A 15,695-nucleotide genomic window follows, 5' to 3' on the forward strand; every position below is an offset into this window, starting at 1 on the left:
AGGGTTGGGTTTGAGCTCGGAGAAAACTGTGGGGAGGGGTCTTGGCTCCACCCTGCCCCCCGGCTGAAGTCTGCTCCCGAGGACAGATGCCCCCTGGCTGTTCAGACGGTAACTCGGGGAGATGCCAGGGTTTGGGGGCCACAAGCATGCTCCGGATGGGAGGGCGGAGAGCAGGAGGAAGAGCTGCCCCCCGAATGCTGGATGTTCGTGTCAGGGGACGGTGTTCTCTGTAAGGAACTGAGAACAGGCAGCGGGGGGCGGGGGGTGGTGACTAAAACTGGCCAAGGACATGCCCAAATAGCTCACCGGTCACTGTCTGAGTTCTTCACCCACACGCACAATTGCCAGACCACTCAGGGTCAGAGAACAACGTTAATGGGATTTATTTAACAAAGCAGGGAAAGCAAAGTCACTGAGGCCACAAGGGGCCGTTCACCTCACCCAGAGCAGTGCCCAGTGTTTTAAAGTCCTAAACCAAAGGCTCCCAAGACGACGTCTTCCAGCCACTAAGGACCTGGCGCGCGGGACAGTCAGAGTACAGATCGGGATCCAACTCACGAGACAGCAGGAGACACAGCAGGAGACACTCCCAGAGCTGCGAGGCCCCAGCGCAGCGCCGACAAGCAGCACTCAAAGGGCAGCTGCAGCGGCCCAACCGCCCCGGGCCTGCCCCTCCCTGCCAGGCTGTGGGAGCAGCCAAGCCCGGAGCAGTTTGTCGCTCGGCTACCTGCAAAGTTCCCAAACTTTTCCTCTCTGGGGTTGGCTGCCGGCAGCCTCTCCACGGCCTTCAGAGCCCGCGCCAGCCTCCTGGGAGAGGGGCATGGCGGGGGCTGAAAGCGCTGACCCGGCATCCTGGAGACCTGAAAACGCTGGAATCCCGAACGCTGACTCCACACACGAGCGCTCAGCGGCTCCATCCCGAACACTCCATCCCGGGCCGGGCCGGATGGACCTCCCTGAGGTCCCCTGCATCTCACCAGTCTCCACCCACAGCACCGGCCCGCGTCCACCCCGGCTCTGAGCTCGGCAGCACCCCCAGCGGGCGCCTGCCCGTCGGCCCAGCCCCCCTTAGAGAGCAGCCGGCAAGCCTGACCTGGAGCCCGTGTGGCCGAGACAAAGGCAGAGACGCTGCAGAGAGGGAGGAAGGCAACAGGAAGAGAAGGCGGGGAAGAGAATTCTTAGGTTTCTTTTCTCCTACGTTTCCTCCCTGCCCGCCTCCGGCCCCAGAAACCAGTCTGGTTGTCAGCGTCCGCTAATTATAATTCCGCTTCCTCTTAGATTGGTTGCCGTGCGTGAAATCCTCCGATAAGTTTTTCTTTCTGGCCTCGTCACCTTGGATCTCCCCCTCGAGCTCCTTCTGTTCTGCTGTGACTGGCACAACGCCCTGCCCCCGTGCCTGCCAGTGCCTCCTGCCGGCCCGCAGGCCCCTCAGTCCTGCCCTGACTGCAGCGAGGGCCACGCTGCCTTGCTCGTCCACGCGGGGGGTAGGGTGTGTGAGAGAGTCAGGGCTCCCCGGCCCAGATGTTTCTCCTTGCCTGACGACTGCTCAAGTCTTTTATTCCCTGAACAACACAGCCCTGGCATCCGGGAGACTGGCCTTCACCCCTCCCTCCCTGCTCTCCCCTAGCTCAGATCCTCACCTCCTCTCACTGGGCCCCCTCCCCAGCCCCAGCGCTGCCTCCCTCCCTCCTGCCACGCCCACGGCCTCCCCTGCTCCATGGCGCCCCCCCCCCACCTGCTGGCTCCATCCCAGGCGCTCCGCCCCTCCTGACTTCCCCAAACATCCACAGGGCTACAGGGGCGGCCTCTGTTCCTGAGGACTCCCCAAGGGGTAAAACTGCTTTCTCATCTCTGACAGAGCTGAGCCCCTCCTCCGGTGATGTCCTCCGCCCTTGGACACTCAGGGCACACGGTGTGCTGCGAAGGTAGGCGGCCTGTCCCCCCAGCAGGCTGCAGTCCACCAGACAAGGCCTGAGGCATCTGGACTAGAGAGATGTGAGTCACCTAACCCCAGGGGCGGGGGCTGCGGATCAGGTGTCCTCCCCTAACACCTGGTCAGCCCCGCAGGAACTCCCCGCTGGGTGGCCCTGGAAGGCCGCTGGCAGGCGGTGGCGCTGTCCGTGGTGCTATGGCCCAGTGCGGTGCTGCAGCAGCACCTGCCTTGCCCGGGGCACCCTCCCTCCCAGCCCCGGTGTCCGGCTTCACGTTCCCGGACAGGCGCTGCATTCCCCGATTCCAGGCTCTCCGGACAACCCCGCGTGGGCGTGTCCAAGCCACGCTTGTTTGCCTGCGTTTCCCTGGCTCCAGAGGGCACAGAGTGCTTCTCAAACTGCAGACACCACATTATCCTCCATCAAGCTGTTTGCCTGGAGGCCTGCTCGGGAGACGTCCACAGAGTGGCCACGGGATCCCACAGCTTCCAACTGGGGTTCCCTCTCCACCCAGGTCAGCTCAGGGGTACTGCAGGCTGGGTCAGATGGCACCAACAAACCCAGCGTGGCCAAGGAGCCAGTCACACAGGCCTCTGGCCTGACGTGATGCTGACACTGAGCTGTGGTCCACCACGTGTGCCCGTGTAAAACCACTTCGTGGCACCATCCCTGGAGGTGACCAGACGTCCAGACAGCCCTCTCGGACAGCGGGCCCCCGGCTTCCACTCATCGGAAACTCGCAGGCCCGCTAAAACCGGCGGCTGGCGTGCCCCTGCGACCTCATAAGGCGTCTAAATGAGGAATGGGTCAAGGTATTGCTTTGCGAGACTGAGAGGTACTTAACAGTGCCTCGGAAAATTCTAGTTGTACCTAGAAGGCAACAGGAAAAGCCTTCTTAGCCCAGAGAGTGATGTCTTATGGCAACTGAGCAGACATTGTGGATCCCCAGGAGTCCTCGGAGCCCAGGACACAGCAGGCCCCTCGAGCCCCTTCTGAGGGGTCAGTGCTGTCCTGAGTCCAGGCCTCGCCTCTCTCTATCCTGGGTTCCATGGGGAGCCCAAGAGGTCATCTGAGACCAGGACTGTACTGGGGTACCCAGGCCTCTAACCTGGGGGATGGGGGGGCCCTGAGATAGCACATCACCGGGGAGGGTGGAGGCCACTCACTTGCGACCTGCAACCAGGCAGGGGCTGGACTCGGCAGCCTAGAGACCTTCGCACACTCATCCAGAGCCAGTCCCAGAGAGAAGTGGCCAGTCAAGACCTGGTGTCCAGAGTGAGGCTTCCATATGCACTTTGGCACCCTTGGCGTCACAGCTTACAGCCCCCAAGGAAGAGGGCCAGAGAGCAGATCCTGACAGTGACGAAGCAGCAGGGGAGGGAGAGTCCGTTTCTAAAACCCTAGAGAAGTGTCAGACGCTTCAAATTCAAGGGATTTGACTGTGAACTTAAAACAAATATGGAATTATAATTTTTCTGAACTTTGGATAATCTTCAAACTTCTCCAGGTACCACCTAAAATGAGAAAAAAAGAACATTACAAGCAAGAAACACGCTCGCCACATGCCAGCAAAAGGGCCTCCTTGTCACCCGAGAGGGATACTGAACTTGTACAAAAGAGCAAGAACCGGCATCTCAGATTCATATTTGGTTTTGCCCTTATCATAAAGGATGAAAGGTATCGGATGATAAGGCCTGATGCATTGAGCAGTGACCACATACTTCACCTTGAGATGGGCCAGTTATCTGCGGCCCCAGAACCTGCCGCCCTGCTGCTGGGGCTGCCTTTCCTGGCCTGGGACGAGCAGGCACGCCTGCAAATGTCACGCTGTGACCCAAGGTTTTCTCCAGGCCCAGGACGGAACTGTGGTCCAGACGGCCACATGCCAGGTGCCTGCAGACAGAGCTGGGGCACTCAGCTGGTTGGTCATAATTTGGATTTTCCGTCCCGCCATGCATGGTCTCAGCAGACACTGGCATGGTGGCTGAGGGGTTGTAGCTGGCTGGGAAGGTGACCCCCTCGTGGCAAGGAGGCGCCATTATCACTGCATCCACGGCCTCACCTGGAGGGGAACCCTCCTCCAAGGTCTCAGCCTAGGGCCTCAGTTTCTCCCCCTGCTGGACTGGGCAGATGCCCCGAGGCTCACTCGAGCTCTGGCATCTCGCATGACTGTTTGGGACTCCTGCCAAATGGATGCAAGGACCTCTGCCCTCTGAGGACCCCAATAGAAGCTGACCCTGCGCTTTGAAGGACTGTGTGACTTTGGGGTGGGTGCGGAACCCAGCGGCCCCCAGGGGACCCAAGTCCTCACAGCTGAGGGGCTGCATGTGGGAGGGGTTCCCCTGTAAAGGGGCGCCCTGTGGTTATGTGACTGTGCAGTCGGGGCCCCATGTTTGGTCCAGGTCAGATCCCTAGGCCCCTGGTTGACGCTGAATTTGACCTTGGAGTCCAGCACATAAATTCAGAGGCTCAGCCGACGTGAAGGGTGACTCCCCGGCGGCCAGTGTGTGCACCTTTGTTGGCCCCCGTCCTCATGTGGTCAAGGCCTGGGGTCACCTGGGACCTGACCATTTGAATCCATGTTCACATGTTAAAGCTGCCACCAAGTCTCGTCAGGGGACAAATGAAAAGCGACAGCGTCACACACTCACTGGTGATGCGCCTGGGCCCGGGGGACCAGGTTACAGCAGGTGAAGAAGACGAAGACCCCGGCCTGCACCGACCAGCTGGCCAGCGCGAAGCCGCCCCACTCCACCAGCTCCCCGAAGTAGTTGGCCGCGGTGACGAGCTCGAACAAGCCTCCTGGAAGACAAGGCAGAGCTCCCGTGAAACAGGGCCTGGGCCCCGGGGTGCTCGAACAGCAGCACCCCGGCCCCTAAGCATGAACTGGAGCAGCCTCTGAGAGGAGGGGTTTCGCTCTGGCAGCCGGTCCAGCTGACAGACTGACGGAACTACCTCGCCTGGGCGCGGGGGTGTCAGCTCCCACATCACGCCGGCTGGGGGAGACTGACGCCATGGCACGGAGGCCGGAGGGAAGCCGGAGGGCCTGGGAGCCAGCCTCCTGGGAGGGAGGACAGCGGGCAGCCAGCCCGGCCAGGCCCGGGGGTGGAGGCCGGGACAGGCCAGCATCTGGTCCTGGAACTTCTGGAAGTGTCCACGCTGGACCCACCGTGTGGTACCAACTCCTCAGGAGCCTGCAGAGGGCCAGCTGCACAAAGCCGTGCCCTGTGGACAGGAGGTCTGATCCCGCTCGCCATTCTGTGCACCTGCTTCCAGGCTGTAAAGGGGGACGCTGCCTCCATGGACACAGTGGAGCAGGGCTTGCCAAAGGCACCCAGCGGCCACTGCGGGGAGGGGCCACACCTCCTTCTCCACAGTAGAGGGAGCCGGGGATGAACCCAGGCCCAAGGAGGGGGCGGGTGGGTGGGGCACGGCAGCCATGGGCCGGGGCAGCACAGCAGCCAGGTCTGCCTTCCAGGCTTCGCAGCCACGGGGCCCAGGGACCACCTGGCCCTGCTGTGTCACAGGCCCCAGGGGTCCAGCCCCCACTCCCGTGAATCCTCCCACGTTCTCTTCCAAACACCGGCAGAACAAGTGTCCTCTTGCTCGGTGACCAGTCAGTTATGCAGAACTGGCTCTTTCTTCCATCCCAATAAAACAGCCCGCAGTGACCGGGAACAGCAGCTCCCCGGACAGCGGGCCCTGGGCACCAGGTCTCGGGGCGAACAGAGCGGCCAGGGGCCGTGCACTGCAGCTGGAAGCAGCCCCCACGCACCTCGTGGTATCCTGTAGCCGGTCTCCCCCGGCTTCCTGAGGCACCTGAGGATATGGTCCGAGTGGATGTTGATCAGCATGCCGGCCAGCCACAGCGCCGAGCCTGTGTGGGGTGCGTGACTGTTAGGTTTGATGAAGACAAAACCTAGGAGCGAGCCCGGCCAAGCCGGACTCCATAGGGCCACCTGTCATGGCGCCGAGTGGCCCTTGGCCAGCTTCCAAGGTCACTGCCGCTGCCCCCCACCCAGCGGTATCAGCATGGCTGCCGGTGCCGGGCAGAGCTTATCTAATACGAATCAACAGCCTTGTGCACTGGGACACTGACTGATGGCCGCCGCCTAGGGGGAGGGTGACAGCTGTGACTGGAAATGTGACGGGCACAGGGCTGCATTCCGAGCACCGGCGTGCACTCCCAGGTGTGCCTACCTGCGGCATCCGGCAGCCCGAGAGAGTACAGGCGCAGACTGCCTCCCTGCTCTGCAGCACGCCACAGGGGGACAGTGTCCAGGCCCCTTTGGGGCTGAGGGCTCCTCCTGGCAGCTAATCTTTTCTCTTCTCTCTTTGCAAACTGCTGGACAAGCTTCCCGGCGGCTCCTTCTTGCTCACAGCTCACTCAGCCTTGCTGGGGGTCTCTGTGTCCCCAGCCCTCGGGTTGACCTCTGTCTGCACACCCCACGGTGCCCAGCGGTCCTCGCCACGCTGCAGTCACCTCCTCCAGGAGGCCTATTGCTGAGGCACCGGGAAATCCTAGCAACGGCAACACTACAATGGTGTGCGATGCAGGGGGGGGGGGGGGGGTGACTCAGTTTGATTTTTAAAAAAAAGTTAACTTGGGGCCTCCCCGTTGGTGCAGCGGGTTGAGTGTAGCGTTGTGAAGCTGTCCGCAGCCTCTGCAGCGCGGGTTCGATTCCCGGCCGGCCAGGGAGATTCCCACATGGCGCAGCAGACCTCTCCTGTCTCACCCGCTGCTCCCCTCAGCAGTGTGTTTCAGTAGATCTGCCTGTTCTGCTCCCCACTCTGTCTCTGGTGGATCCTCTCATTCCCCGCATCGCTGGCCTGCACCCCAGCTCTTACATAAATAAAAACTAAATCTTAAAAAAAAAAAAAGGTTAACTTGATTATTCAGATTATTCTGAGATATTTCACAAAATCTGAGAGGCAGGTGGTACCTCACACCGGCATTCCATGCGCTGTCAGAGACCTGCGCTGGGCAACTCTAGGACTGACTGTCCACCCACCGCCACAGCGGCACAAAGGACTGGTCCATGGTCAGCGCAGGCCATGGATGCATCCGGTTGACAGAAAGGGTCTCGAGCCCCTGGGATCCCACTACGTGGCAGCTTCTTTTCCAAGCAGTTTGCACTGAATTTTGTAGCAAGTTGCACAAGTCACTTACTGGGCTGCTGGACACGACAGTGAGTCTCTACCTTCCTTGCTCTCAGTTTACATCACCTACGCGTGATGTGGCCCCCAAATTGATTCCAGAAAGAGCCCCGCCATCAGAATTCTATGTTCTTTTTAAGACATAAACCTCCTCTATTGCTGAGATTGGTAAGAAAACTAATATTTGCGCCTACCTAGGTCAAACATTTATTCCACTTTTTAGGAACTTAAGATCTGCATAAAAGCCTTTTGAGTGGCCGTTCCGGGCTCCAGCCCACCGGGAGCTGTCGGCAGCTCGCTCAGCGCTTCTGGAGGTGAGTGGGTCGCCGACTCCACCTGTCCTCCTTACAAATCTACGTGCTTTACACATAAACACACCCCCTAACGAGGGACACGCGGTGTTTCCCAGATGGCTTTTCCACCTTCCCGCCCTTCCATTTAGTGCAGAGGAGCCAGAGGTGGGATGTGATTCAGCTGCAGACCAGGTGACACGGCTGCAGCTTTTTACTTGAAGTGACAGGTGTGCCCGCGGCACTCAGGACTGTTCCCGGGAAGTGTGCGGCCACGCACAGGGAGCAATGGCCCGAGAGCGCCAGCCAGCAAGCGAGCAGCCCTCACCTGGGATGCTGAGACCCGCGGGGCCCGGGGCAGGGCTGCGGCTACGCGCGCACTCTCGCCTGCCTGCACCCTCGCCTGCTTCACCCTCGCCCGCACGCGCTCACGGGCCCACACTCTTGCCCGGCCCTGCGGCCCACACTCTGCCAGCACTCCCGTGGCTCGGGTTTCACGGCTGTTTTTGCTTGGGACTTGCGAGGCTGCAGTTGCGATGTGAAAACGCACATATATCTGGTAACAATGCGAACATTCCCCAAGTCACCTCACACACCCGCTCTTTGCTCAGGCCTGCAGGGCCACCAAAGTCAAATTGCCTGTTGGAGATCACCCAGCCGAGCTCTTCCTCGTGTGCAGCAGACTGGGCGGGTCGGGGACAGTCACGATGCAGGGACAGGCAGGGTCTTGGGCCACTGTCTGCTGCCTGTGGCTAGTTGGAGGCTCGCCCTAAGGTCAGCTATTTGGCTTTGGCCTCTGAGCGAGCAGCTCTGCCTTGGGGGTCTCGGGGACAGCCTGGCCTGACCCGGGGCCCCCCAGGAGCCCTGTGGCCCAGTCATGGCCACCGCAGTGTCCTGAGGCGCCTGGGCTTTCTAACTGGAGACTGCCGGGAAGCAACTGTCAACGTGAAGCTCAGGCAGGCGGGGCCCGGCCAGGACACTCACCTGCGAGGAACCGGGGGTCAGTGACCCAGTCGTCCGCGTACACCGCGTAGCGGCTCAGGTACCGGCTCTGTAAGTAGCCGTTGCAGGTGCAGAACAGGAAGGCCACCAGGCACAGGTACAAGGGGGAGGGCTTCCCCCCGCGGATCAGAAGCGGGTAGACCAAGCACCTGAGGGCACGAGAGACAGAAGCCAAACCGTGAAGCGAGGCCAATCCAGTCGCTGGGGCCGGAAGGGCAGCCCTCCACACAGCCCAGGCCGCAGCTGCACCGCCGCCGTGACCCACACGCCGGTCAGCGCACGGCAGTGAACACAGCACACCCAGTTTTGCCATCACTCTAACAGATTCCTGGGCGCCTGGGGATGGCAGATCCAGCTGCTCTACTGGAGAACCCCGATGTGCAGCTCCACGTTACTGGTTCCCTAAATGCAGCTCCCTTGCTCCCAGGGCAGTACAGAGAGCCTTGAGGATGGAATAATCAAACCTGTCTGGGAGCCACCACCCCAGCTACGCCAGCTGACCAGCAGGCCTGACCCTCCCCTGCCAGCTCAGAGTGGAAGTGTTTACAAATGTGCTTCACGGAACTGAGCTACTGATGTGCAGCACACACAGCCTTGACACTCCGGGCCACCAAAGAAGCCAAGTCATCCCCGCAGGGATGTCAGCACAGAAGACAAATTGATAGCCCTGCCCTGCCCGAGGACTCCCTCAAGGTAAGAGGTAACAACAAACACTGACTGCATAGGAGGGCTCAACAGATCACCCAAGGTTGACACTTTGGAGCCAAGCATTCCCCCAGGACTGACTCCTACCTAAAGCTACTGGGGCACAGTATCAGGGTAAAGGGTCTCCCGGGGCACTGGCGATGACGCGGTTTTTTTGCCTCTGTGGACATGGGCTCGGGTGGGTGGAAGGATTTCCCATGAGGATGGAAAAAGCTGCAGGAGTTTTGCTCTCTTTTTGGTTTATGGGTCCATGTCCTGATGTCCCTTCTGTCTCTGCAGGCAGCTTTTGCAGGGACACGTCACACCGACATGCTAGTCTGTGTGAGCAGAACTGCCTTTCCCGCAGGCCGGGGGGGAAAGCTCAGCCTCCTGAAGCAGGTGTTTGTCCTCCTACGGAAGCCAGGAGGAGGCACCGTGTCTCTGCAAACATAAGGCAAAGTGCAGCGGTGCAGGACGTTCCACGAGGCTGACATGAGAAGTCGGGGCGCGGTGTGTTTCCATCTGTGCTGTCTGTCCGTCCACCCCTCCGCGTCTGATTATTTTGCCTCCGAGAATAACCATGGGTGTGGACGGCGCCTACAGAAATGGTATAAGCTGCTGGTCTAAGTGCTTCTAGGTAGCGTTGTCTGGAGTAAATTGTAGTTCATGGAAACTAATTTGGAACTGAATGAACGGGTTGATCTGAAATGCGTGCGCCGTACATCCGTGGTGGGGAGCAGGAGTTTTTCTGTCCTACCTGGCACCGGCGCTGGGCATGTGGTACAGAGGAGCCACCAGGTGAGCTGGTTACGTCCTTAACGCCAGGTAAAATGGGAGTTGGAAACTTAAGGGTATTGTTTTGAAGGTTGAAAATCCCAACTATGGAGTCCAATCAAAGGCTGCAGTTTGGCTGGAAGCGAGCAGGCACGTTGACTCCGAGCTTTAAATGGCTTTCCCCCTAACATTTTTGACAAAACTTCCCAGAAATCTAAATTAGGAAAAAAGTGGTGATCTTTTGTTTGAACAGAGGAGATTTTATGACCCCTCAGCGCGGTCCTGAGGCCTCCGTGAAGCTCTCCGACCCCGTGGGAGGAGCATTAGGCGCGCTCGATCTGTTTATCTGGCGGCTGGAGCTGAAATGGACGGTCGCAGTCCTGGGTCCAGATTAACGCGACCATCATGTGGGGCCTGCACACTGACCCCTGTGCAAAGCCCCCCGGCCGGCACCGTGATGGCAGGCAGCGGGGCCCAGCGCCCCAGCACTGCGCCTGCACCCCGAGACGGGCAGATGAAAGGAGAGTCCCTGACTTTTGCCCCCAGGGGCACCTGGAGACTTCATGGAGGAGCTGGGTGGGCGGGGGGCTCCCCTGGACTCAGAGACACGCCGGAGGAAAGGCCTCCTCACAGTGACAGTCTCCGCAGCTGCGCCCCACCTGGAAGGGGAGGCAGACCCCGAAACCACCGACCAGCAGACCACACCGGCTCTTTGGGGCAGAGCTAAGAGCTTCCTCCCCAGTAGGTGGCCCCCCGCATGGTCCAGGCACCCCAAGCACCCCAGCTCTGGGGGCACATCAGCAGGGCCTTGGCAAGCTTGGCCCCACACAGTTGGGCTTCCTGGGGGACTGTGCCCCTCCTGGCTCACTCTCCACTTGGCTTTTCCCTTTAGACTCACCCTCCTCCCCAGGAGTCCTGTGCAGCTGTGGCAGGAAAGGCCCGCCTTTCCCCGGGCACCAGGGAGCAGCCTTGGCCACTCTGAGCTGCGACTGAACCCTGGAGGACCGGAGCCGCAGCCCGCCGTGGACCCCAGGCAGCACGTGGGGCCCAGGGGCACTCTGGGGGGTGGGCAGGAGAGGGGCTGGGAAGGTGGGCTGAGGGCCCGCCGGAGCCAAGCAGCAGCCCCTCGGCCAGGACAGGGACCCAGAAGCCCCCTCCGTGCAGGAACTGGGAGACCCCGCCCAGCTCTGAGCAAGGGCGACAGGTCAGGAGTTGAGAAAAACAGGAACAGAAAATCCTTGAGCCAGACTCAAGGTCCGACGACAGAAATATCTGGGGACCATGACAGTCGGGGTCAGGGCTGAGGGCACATGGACCGGAGGTGGGGTCCGCCTGAGGAGCGTGATTTCATGGTCATGTCAAGGCCGTGGAGGGACGGGTGAAGACAGCCCGCCAGGAAGCAGAGGGGGTGACAAGCCAGGTGGGGGTGGCGGCCTGGAGTGAGGAACGGCAGAGGTGGGCCCGGCAGAGACAGGCTGAATGAGCAGGGCAGGGGCCGCCGTGACCAAGAGGAGCCATCGGGGCATCCAGGAGACCTCGGGGAGGCGGGGTAGCAGGGAGGCGCAAGGGTGAGGCTTGGGGAAGGGGGTGAAAATGTGGCGGCAGGATGAGAGGTGGGAGCACCCTGGAGTCCCAGGTCTGCTGGCCAGAGGTCGGCTGGTCAGAGTTTGTCAAACACCTGCCCGTGGCCGGCGAGGCGCTCACCCGCGGCCAGGTCCTCCTCCTCCCCAGGCTTTGTGCCAAAGTGCTGTCTGGCTCCTACCTTAGGTCTCCATCTTGTGCCTACGTTGCCATCACGAGAACAGTGCCAGGCACGTAAGGCCATTCTCGGTAACAGTTTGCCAAATGCACCAGTCAAAATGCACACACCGTCTTCCTCACTCCTCGGCCGTGGGCGGTCTGGCCCACCCTCGCCCCTGGATCAGCCTCCTGGGGACTCAGGTCTCCCTGCCACCTCCCTGGGCGTCGGCCTCGTCACTCCCTCAGGAGGCTCAGTCACCGCGGCCGGGCCTGGCGGTCTCCCACAGCCCCACACCTGCGCGGACACCACGAAGGACACCCTCCGGCTCCAGACGGAGACACCTGCCGGGGTCCGCACTCCTGGGGTGTGCCCTGGCCTCGGCTCTCCCTGCCCGGGCCGGTCTCCTCTCTGGCCTGGCAGCCCCAGACGCCCAGGACAGAGCAGGGCTCAGCGTTGCCCGGCTGGAGGCGGCTCTGCTCCTCCGAGAGCTCACCTACTTGGGTCGGGTAACCCTTTAATAAATTAGCTGCCGGGGAAGAAAGGAAACTCTTTATCTCTTCCAATGTGAAAAGTTAACTGTCCCCACACCACACGGCCCGTGCGCACAGCGACACATTCGAAGCGAGAAAGTGGACTCGTCCTTTGAAGACCACCCCAGAGCCAGCGAACCCCCTGGAGCGGAGCTTTTCTAGCCACCAGCCTAGCAGCCAGGGGTCTCGCCCAGTCACCACCCCCACGCCTTGCCTGTGCCTGGGAGGAGGGGACATGTCCCCTCCCCGTCTGTATTTTCCTCAACAGGGATGAATAACCAAGTTAGTATCAGATGGCTTTGTGGGGGGAGGCGTCTACACCCTCATCAGAATACGAAGACTGAGGCAAAATGGGGGTACACGTACTGGCCAGCAGAATGCCAACGCGGCCTGGGGTTGCAAGGAGGGGCTCAGAGGACAGAGACTGGACGCTGTCATCAGGCGCTCACCTGGCCATAGAAAGGCCCCGCCGGCACCAACCCCAATACCAGGCAAGTCCCCGAGTCTTCACTCTTCTAGGCAGTTGGGGGGCTGCTTTCTTGAGAGCCTGACCGAGGCCCGTGCCCCCGGGGGAAGTGGCACATCTTCCTCCGATCTGAGCCCTCCGAGCAAGACACCCGCTTTCCCTGTCTCAGGGCCTCCCCGGAGGGGCCGTCCACTCCAGTCTCCCCCGCAGGGGACCTTCCCCGTGGGCTGGGCTCCTTCCCCTCTGCAGCCCGGGAAACAGTCACGTGGTGGTTGAAGCTAAAAAGCTTAGACCCCCAGGCGGCATCCAGGCCAAACTCTTTCAGCCGGCCTTTTGTGCATCCCCGTATCTTCAGAAGGCGCCCCTGGCCCTCGCTGGCGGGAGCTCAGAGCCCCGGAGCGCACGTGGGGTGCGCGCTGCACAGCAGCCAGCCCGGAGCTGTTCACCTGGCCCGGCTCGGGCCGCGTCCGGTTCCCGCGGCGCCCTGCGCAGGAGCTGGTGCCGAGACCGGAACGGGAGGTGCAGGGAGAGGGCACAGGGTCGGGGTGCCCCTGAGGCGCAGGGACAGGGCACAGAGTTGGGGTGAGAGGGCGCCGGTAAGCCGGCTGGGCGAGGACGCAGGGGGAGGGCGCGGGGGCCGCGGGGTCTAGGAGAGGTGCGGGAAGGGCAGCAGGTGAGGGGTGTTCAGGAGGTGCAGGCTGAGTCGGGGTGCTCCAGAGGCGGCCGGTGGGGGCGCGGGGCAGAGTGAGGAGAGGGGCGGGCCGGGGCGCGTGTGGGGGCGCGGGCCGGGCTGCCGGTCGGGCGCGGGTCGGGGTGCGTGTGGGGGCGCGGGTCGGGCGCGGGTCGGGGTGCGTGTGGGGGCGCGGGTCGGGCGCGGGTCGGGCGCGTGTGGGGGCGCGTGTGGGGGCGCGGGTCGGGGCGCGGGTCGGGCGCGGGTCGGGGCGCGGGCCGGGGCGCGGGTCGGGCGCGTGTGGGGGCGCGGGTCGGGGCGCGGGTCGGGCGCGGGTCGGGGCGCGGGCCAGGGCGCGGGTCGGGCGCGTGTGGGGGCGCGGGTCGGGGCGCGGGTCGGGCGCGGGTCGGGGCGCGGGTCGGGGCGCGGGCCGGGGCGCGGGTCGGACGCGGGTCGGGGCGCGGGCCGGGGCGCGGGTCGGGCGCGGGTCGGGCGCGGGTCGGGCGCGGGTCGGGCGCGTGTGGGGGCGCGGGTCGGGGCGCGGGTCGGGCGCGGGTCGGGCGCGTGTGGGGGCGCGGGTCGGGGCGCGGGCCGGGGCGCGGGTCGGGCGCGGGTCGGGGCGCGGGTCGGGCGCGGGTCGGGCGCGGGTCGGGGCGCGGGTCGGGGCGCGGGCCGGGGCGCGGGTCGGGCGCGGGTTGGGACGCGGGTCGGGGCGCGGGCCGGGGCGCGGGTCGGGCGCGGGTCGGGCGCGGGCCGGGCTGCCGGTCGGGCGCGGGTCGGGGTGCGTGTGGGGGCGCGGGTCGGGCGCGGGTCGGGGTGCGTGTGGGGGCGCGGGTCGGGGCGCGGGTCGGGCGCGGGTCGGGCGCGGGCCGGGCTGCCGGTCGGGCGCGGGTCGGGGTGCGTGTGGGGGCGCGGGTCGGGCGCGGGTCGGGGTGCGTGTGGGGGCGCGGGTCGGGCGCGGGTCGGGCGCGTGTGGGGGCGCGTGTGGGGGCGCGGGTCGGGGCGCGGGTCGGGCGCGGGTCGGGGCGCGGGCCGGGGCGCGGGTCGGGCGCGTGTGGGGGCGCGGGTCGGGGCGCGGGTCGGGCGCGGGTCGGGGCGCGGGCCAGGGCGCGGGTCGGGCGCGTGTGGGGGCGCGGGTCGGGGCGCGGGTCGGGCGCGGGTCGGGGCGCGGGTCGGGGCGCGGGTCGGGCGCGGGTTGGGACGCGGGTCGGGGCGCGGGCCGGGGCGCGGGTCGGGCGCGGGTCGGGCGCGGGTCGGGCGCGGGTCGGGCGCGTGTGGGGGCGCGGGTCGGGGCGCGGGTCGGGGCGCGGGTCGGGCGCGTGTGGGGGCGCGGGTCGGGGCGCGGGTCGGGCGCGGGTCGGGGCGCGGGCCGGGGCGCGGGTCGGGCGCGTGTGGGGGCGCGGGTCGGGGCGCGGGTCGGGCGCGGGTCGGGGCGCGGGTCGGGGCGCGGGCCGGGGCGCGGGTCGGGCGCGGGTTGGGACGCGGGTCGGGGCGCGGGCCGGGGCGCGGGTCGGGCGCGGGTCGGGCGCGGGTCGGGCGCGGGTCGGGCGCGTGTGGGGGCGCGGGTCGGGGCGCGGGTCGGGCGCGGGTCGGGCGCGTGTGGGGGCGCGGGTCGGGGCGCGGGCCGGGGCGCGGGTCGGGCGCGGGTCGGGGCGCGGGTCGGGCGCGGGTCGGGCGCGGGTCGGGGCGCGGGTCGGGGGGCGCGGCTCGGGCCGGGGCGCGGGCGGGCCCGCCTCACCTGTGCGCGTAGTGGACGAGGAACATGGCCAGCAGCAGGCGGTTGGGCCAGCAGTGCAGGCGCTCGGCGCGCGCGCACAGGCAGAGCGGCACGGCCAGCGCGGGCAGCTCCTGCAGCGCCCAGGCGAGGCGCGCGGGCACCGGGCAGAGGGCGCCGGGCGGGGCGTAGCGCCCGTAGGGCGAGCCCACGAGGCGCAGCAGCACGAAGACCAGGACGCCCAGGGCGCCCAGCAGCGCGGCCAGCGCGTCCAGCAGCTGCGGCTCGGCCAGCTCCATGGCGGGCGGCGGGCGCACTCCATGGCCCGGGGGCGCGGCCCGCCACAAGTAGGGCGGCGGCGACGCGGCGGGAGGCGCGGCTCCCCGGGGGGGCGCCGCCCGCGGGGTTCGGCGCCCGCGGGGGCGACCAACAGGTCGAGTCACCTGCCCCCGCGGCCGGGCGGGGCGGGGCGGGGCGGGGCCGGCTCGTGGGCGGGCCGGCTCGTGGGCGGGAGCGGGGCGGGGCGGGGCCGCGTCGGGGGCGGGGCCTGGACCGAGCGGGGCCTGGACGGGAGCGGCGCGTGGGCGGGGCCGCGTCGGGGGCGGGGCCGCGTCGGGGGCGGGGCTGCCGAGGGCCGCCCTCCCCGCTGTGCGCACGCGCGGCCGGGGGCTGTCCGCGGAGCTGCCGGTGCCGGCGCGGAAGCGGGGTGGGCGCCGAGGCTTTCGGGGGGCCCGCG

At 65.3% G+C, this 15,695-nt stretch overlaps 1 protein-coding gene across 1 annotated transcript; it reads right to left on the reverse strand.

Moving 5' to 3' along the window:
* Positions 1 to 1,741: 1,741 nt before the first annotated feature.
* Positions 1,742 to 15,258, reverse strand: SRD5A1 (steroid 5 alpha-reductase 1). The gene is made up of 5 exons (XM_037530219.1): positions 14,984 to 15,258; positions 8,363 to 8,529; positions 5,707 to 5,808; positions 4,583 to 4,733; positions 1,742 to 3,445 (listed from the first exon to the last, which is right to left on the reverse strand). The coding sequence occupies exons 1-5, from the start codon at positions 15,256 to 15,258 to the stop codon at positions 3,379 to 3,381; spliced, it is 762 nt and encodes a 253-aa protein (XP_037386116.1). The 3' UTR covers positions 1,742 to 3,378.
* Between the last annotated feature and the right edge of the window lie 437 nt (positions 15,259 to 15,695).

The sequence above is a fragment of the Talpa occidentalis genome, unplaced genomic scaffold, assembly GCF_014898055.3.
Source record: "Talpa occidentalis isolate TD23 unplaced genomic scaffold, MPIMG_talOcc4v2.1 talOcc4.6, whole genome shotgun sequence".
In the NCBI taxonomy this organism is placed as follows: Eukaryota; Metazoa; Chordata; class Mammalia; order Eulipotyphla; family Talpidae; genus Talpa; species Talpa occidentalis.

What these genes read in the sequence shown, in the direction of transcription:
- SRD5A1 (XM_037530219.1), bottom strand. Translation starts at nt 15,258, where the DNA reads ATGGAGCTGGCCGAGCCGCAGCTGCTGGACGCGCTGGCCGCGCTGCTG. An exon ending in CTCGTCCACTACGCGCACAG is followed by an intron (nt 8,530 to 14,983) that starts GTGAGGCGGGCC and finishes TCGTGCCCTCAG; the next exon opens with GTGCTTGGTCTACCCGCTTC. An exon ending in CGGGCCCAGGCGCATCACCA is followed by an intron (nt 3,446 to 4,582) that starts GTGAGTGTGTGA and finishes TTCTCATTTTAG; the next exon opens with GTGGTACCTGGAGAAGTTTG.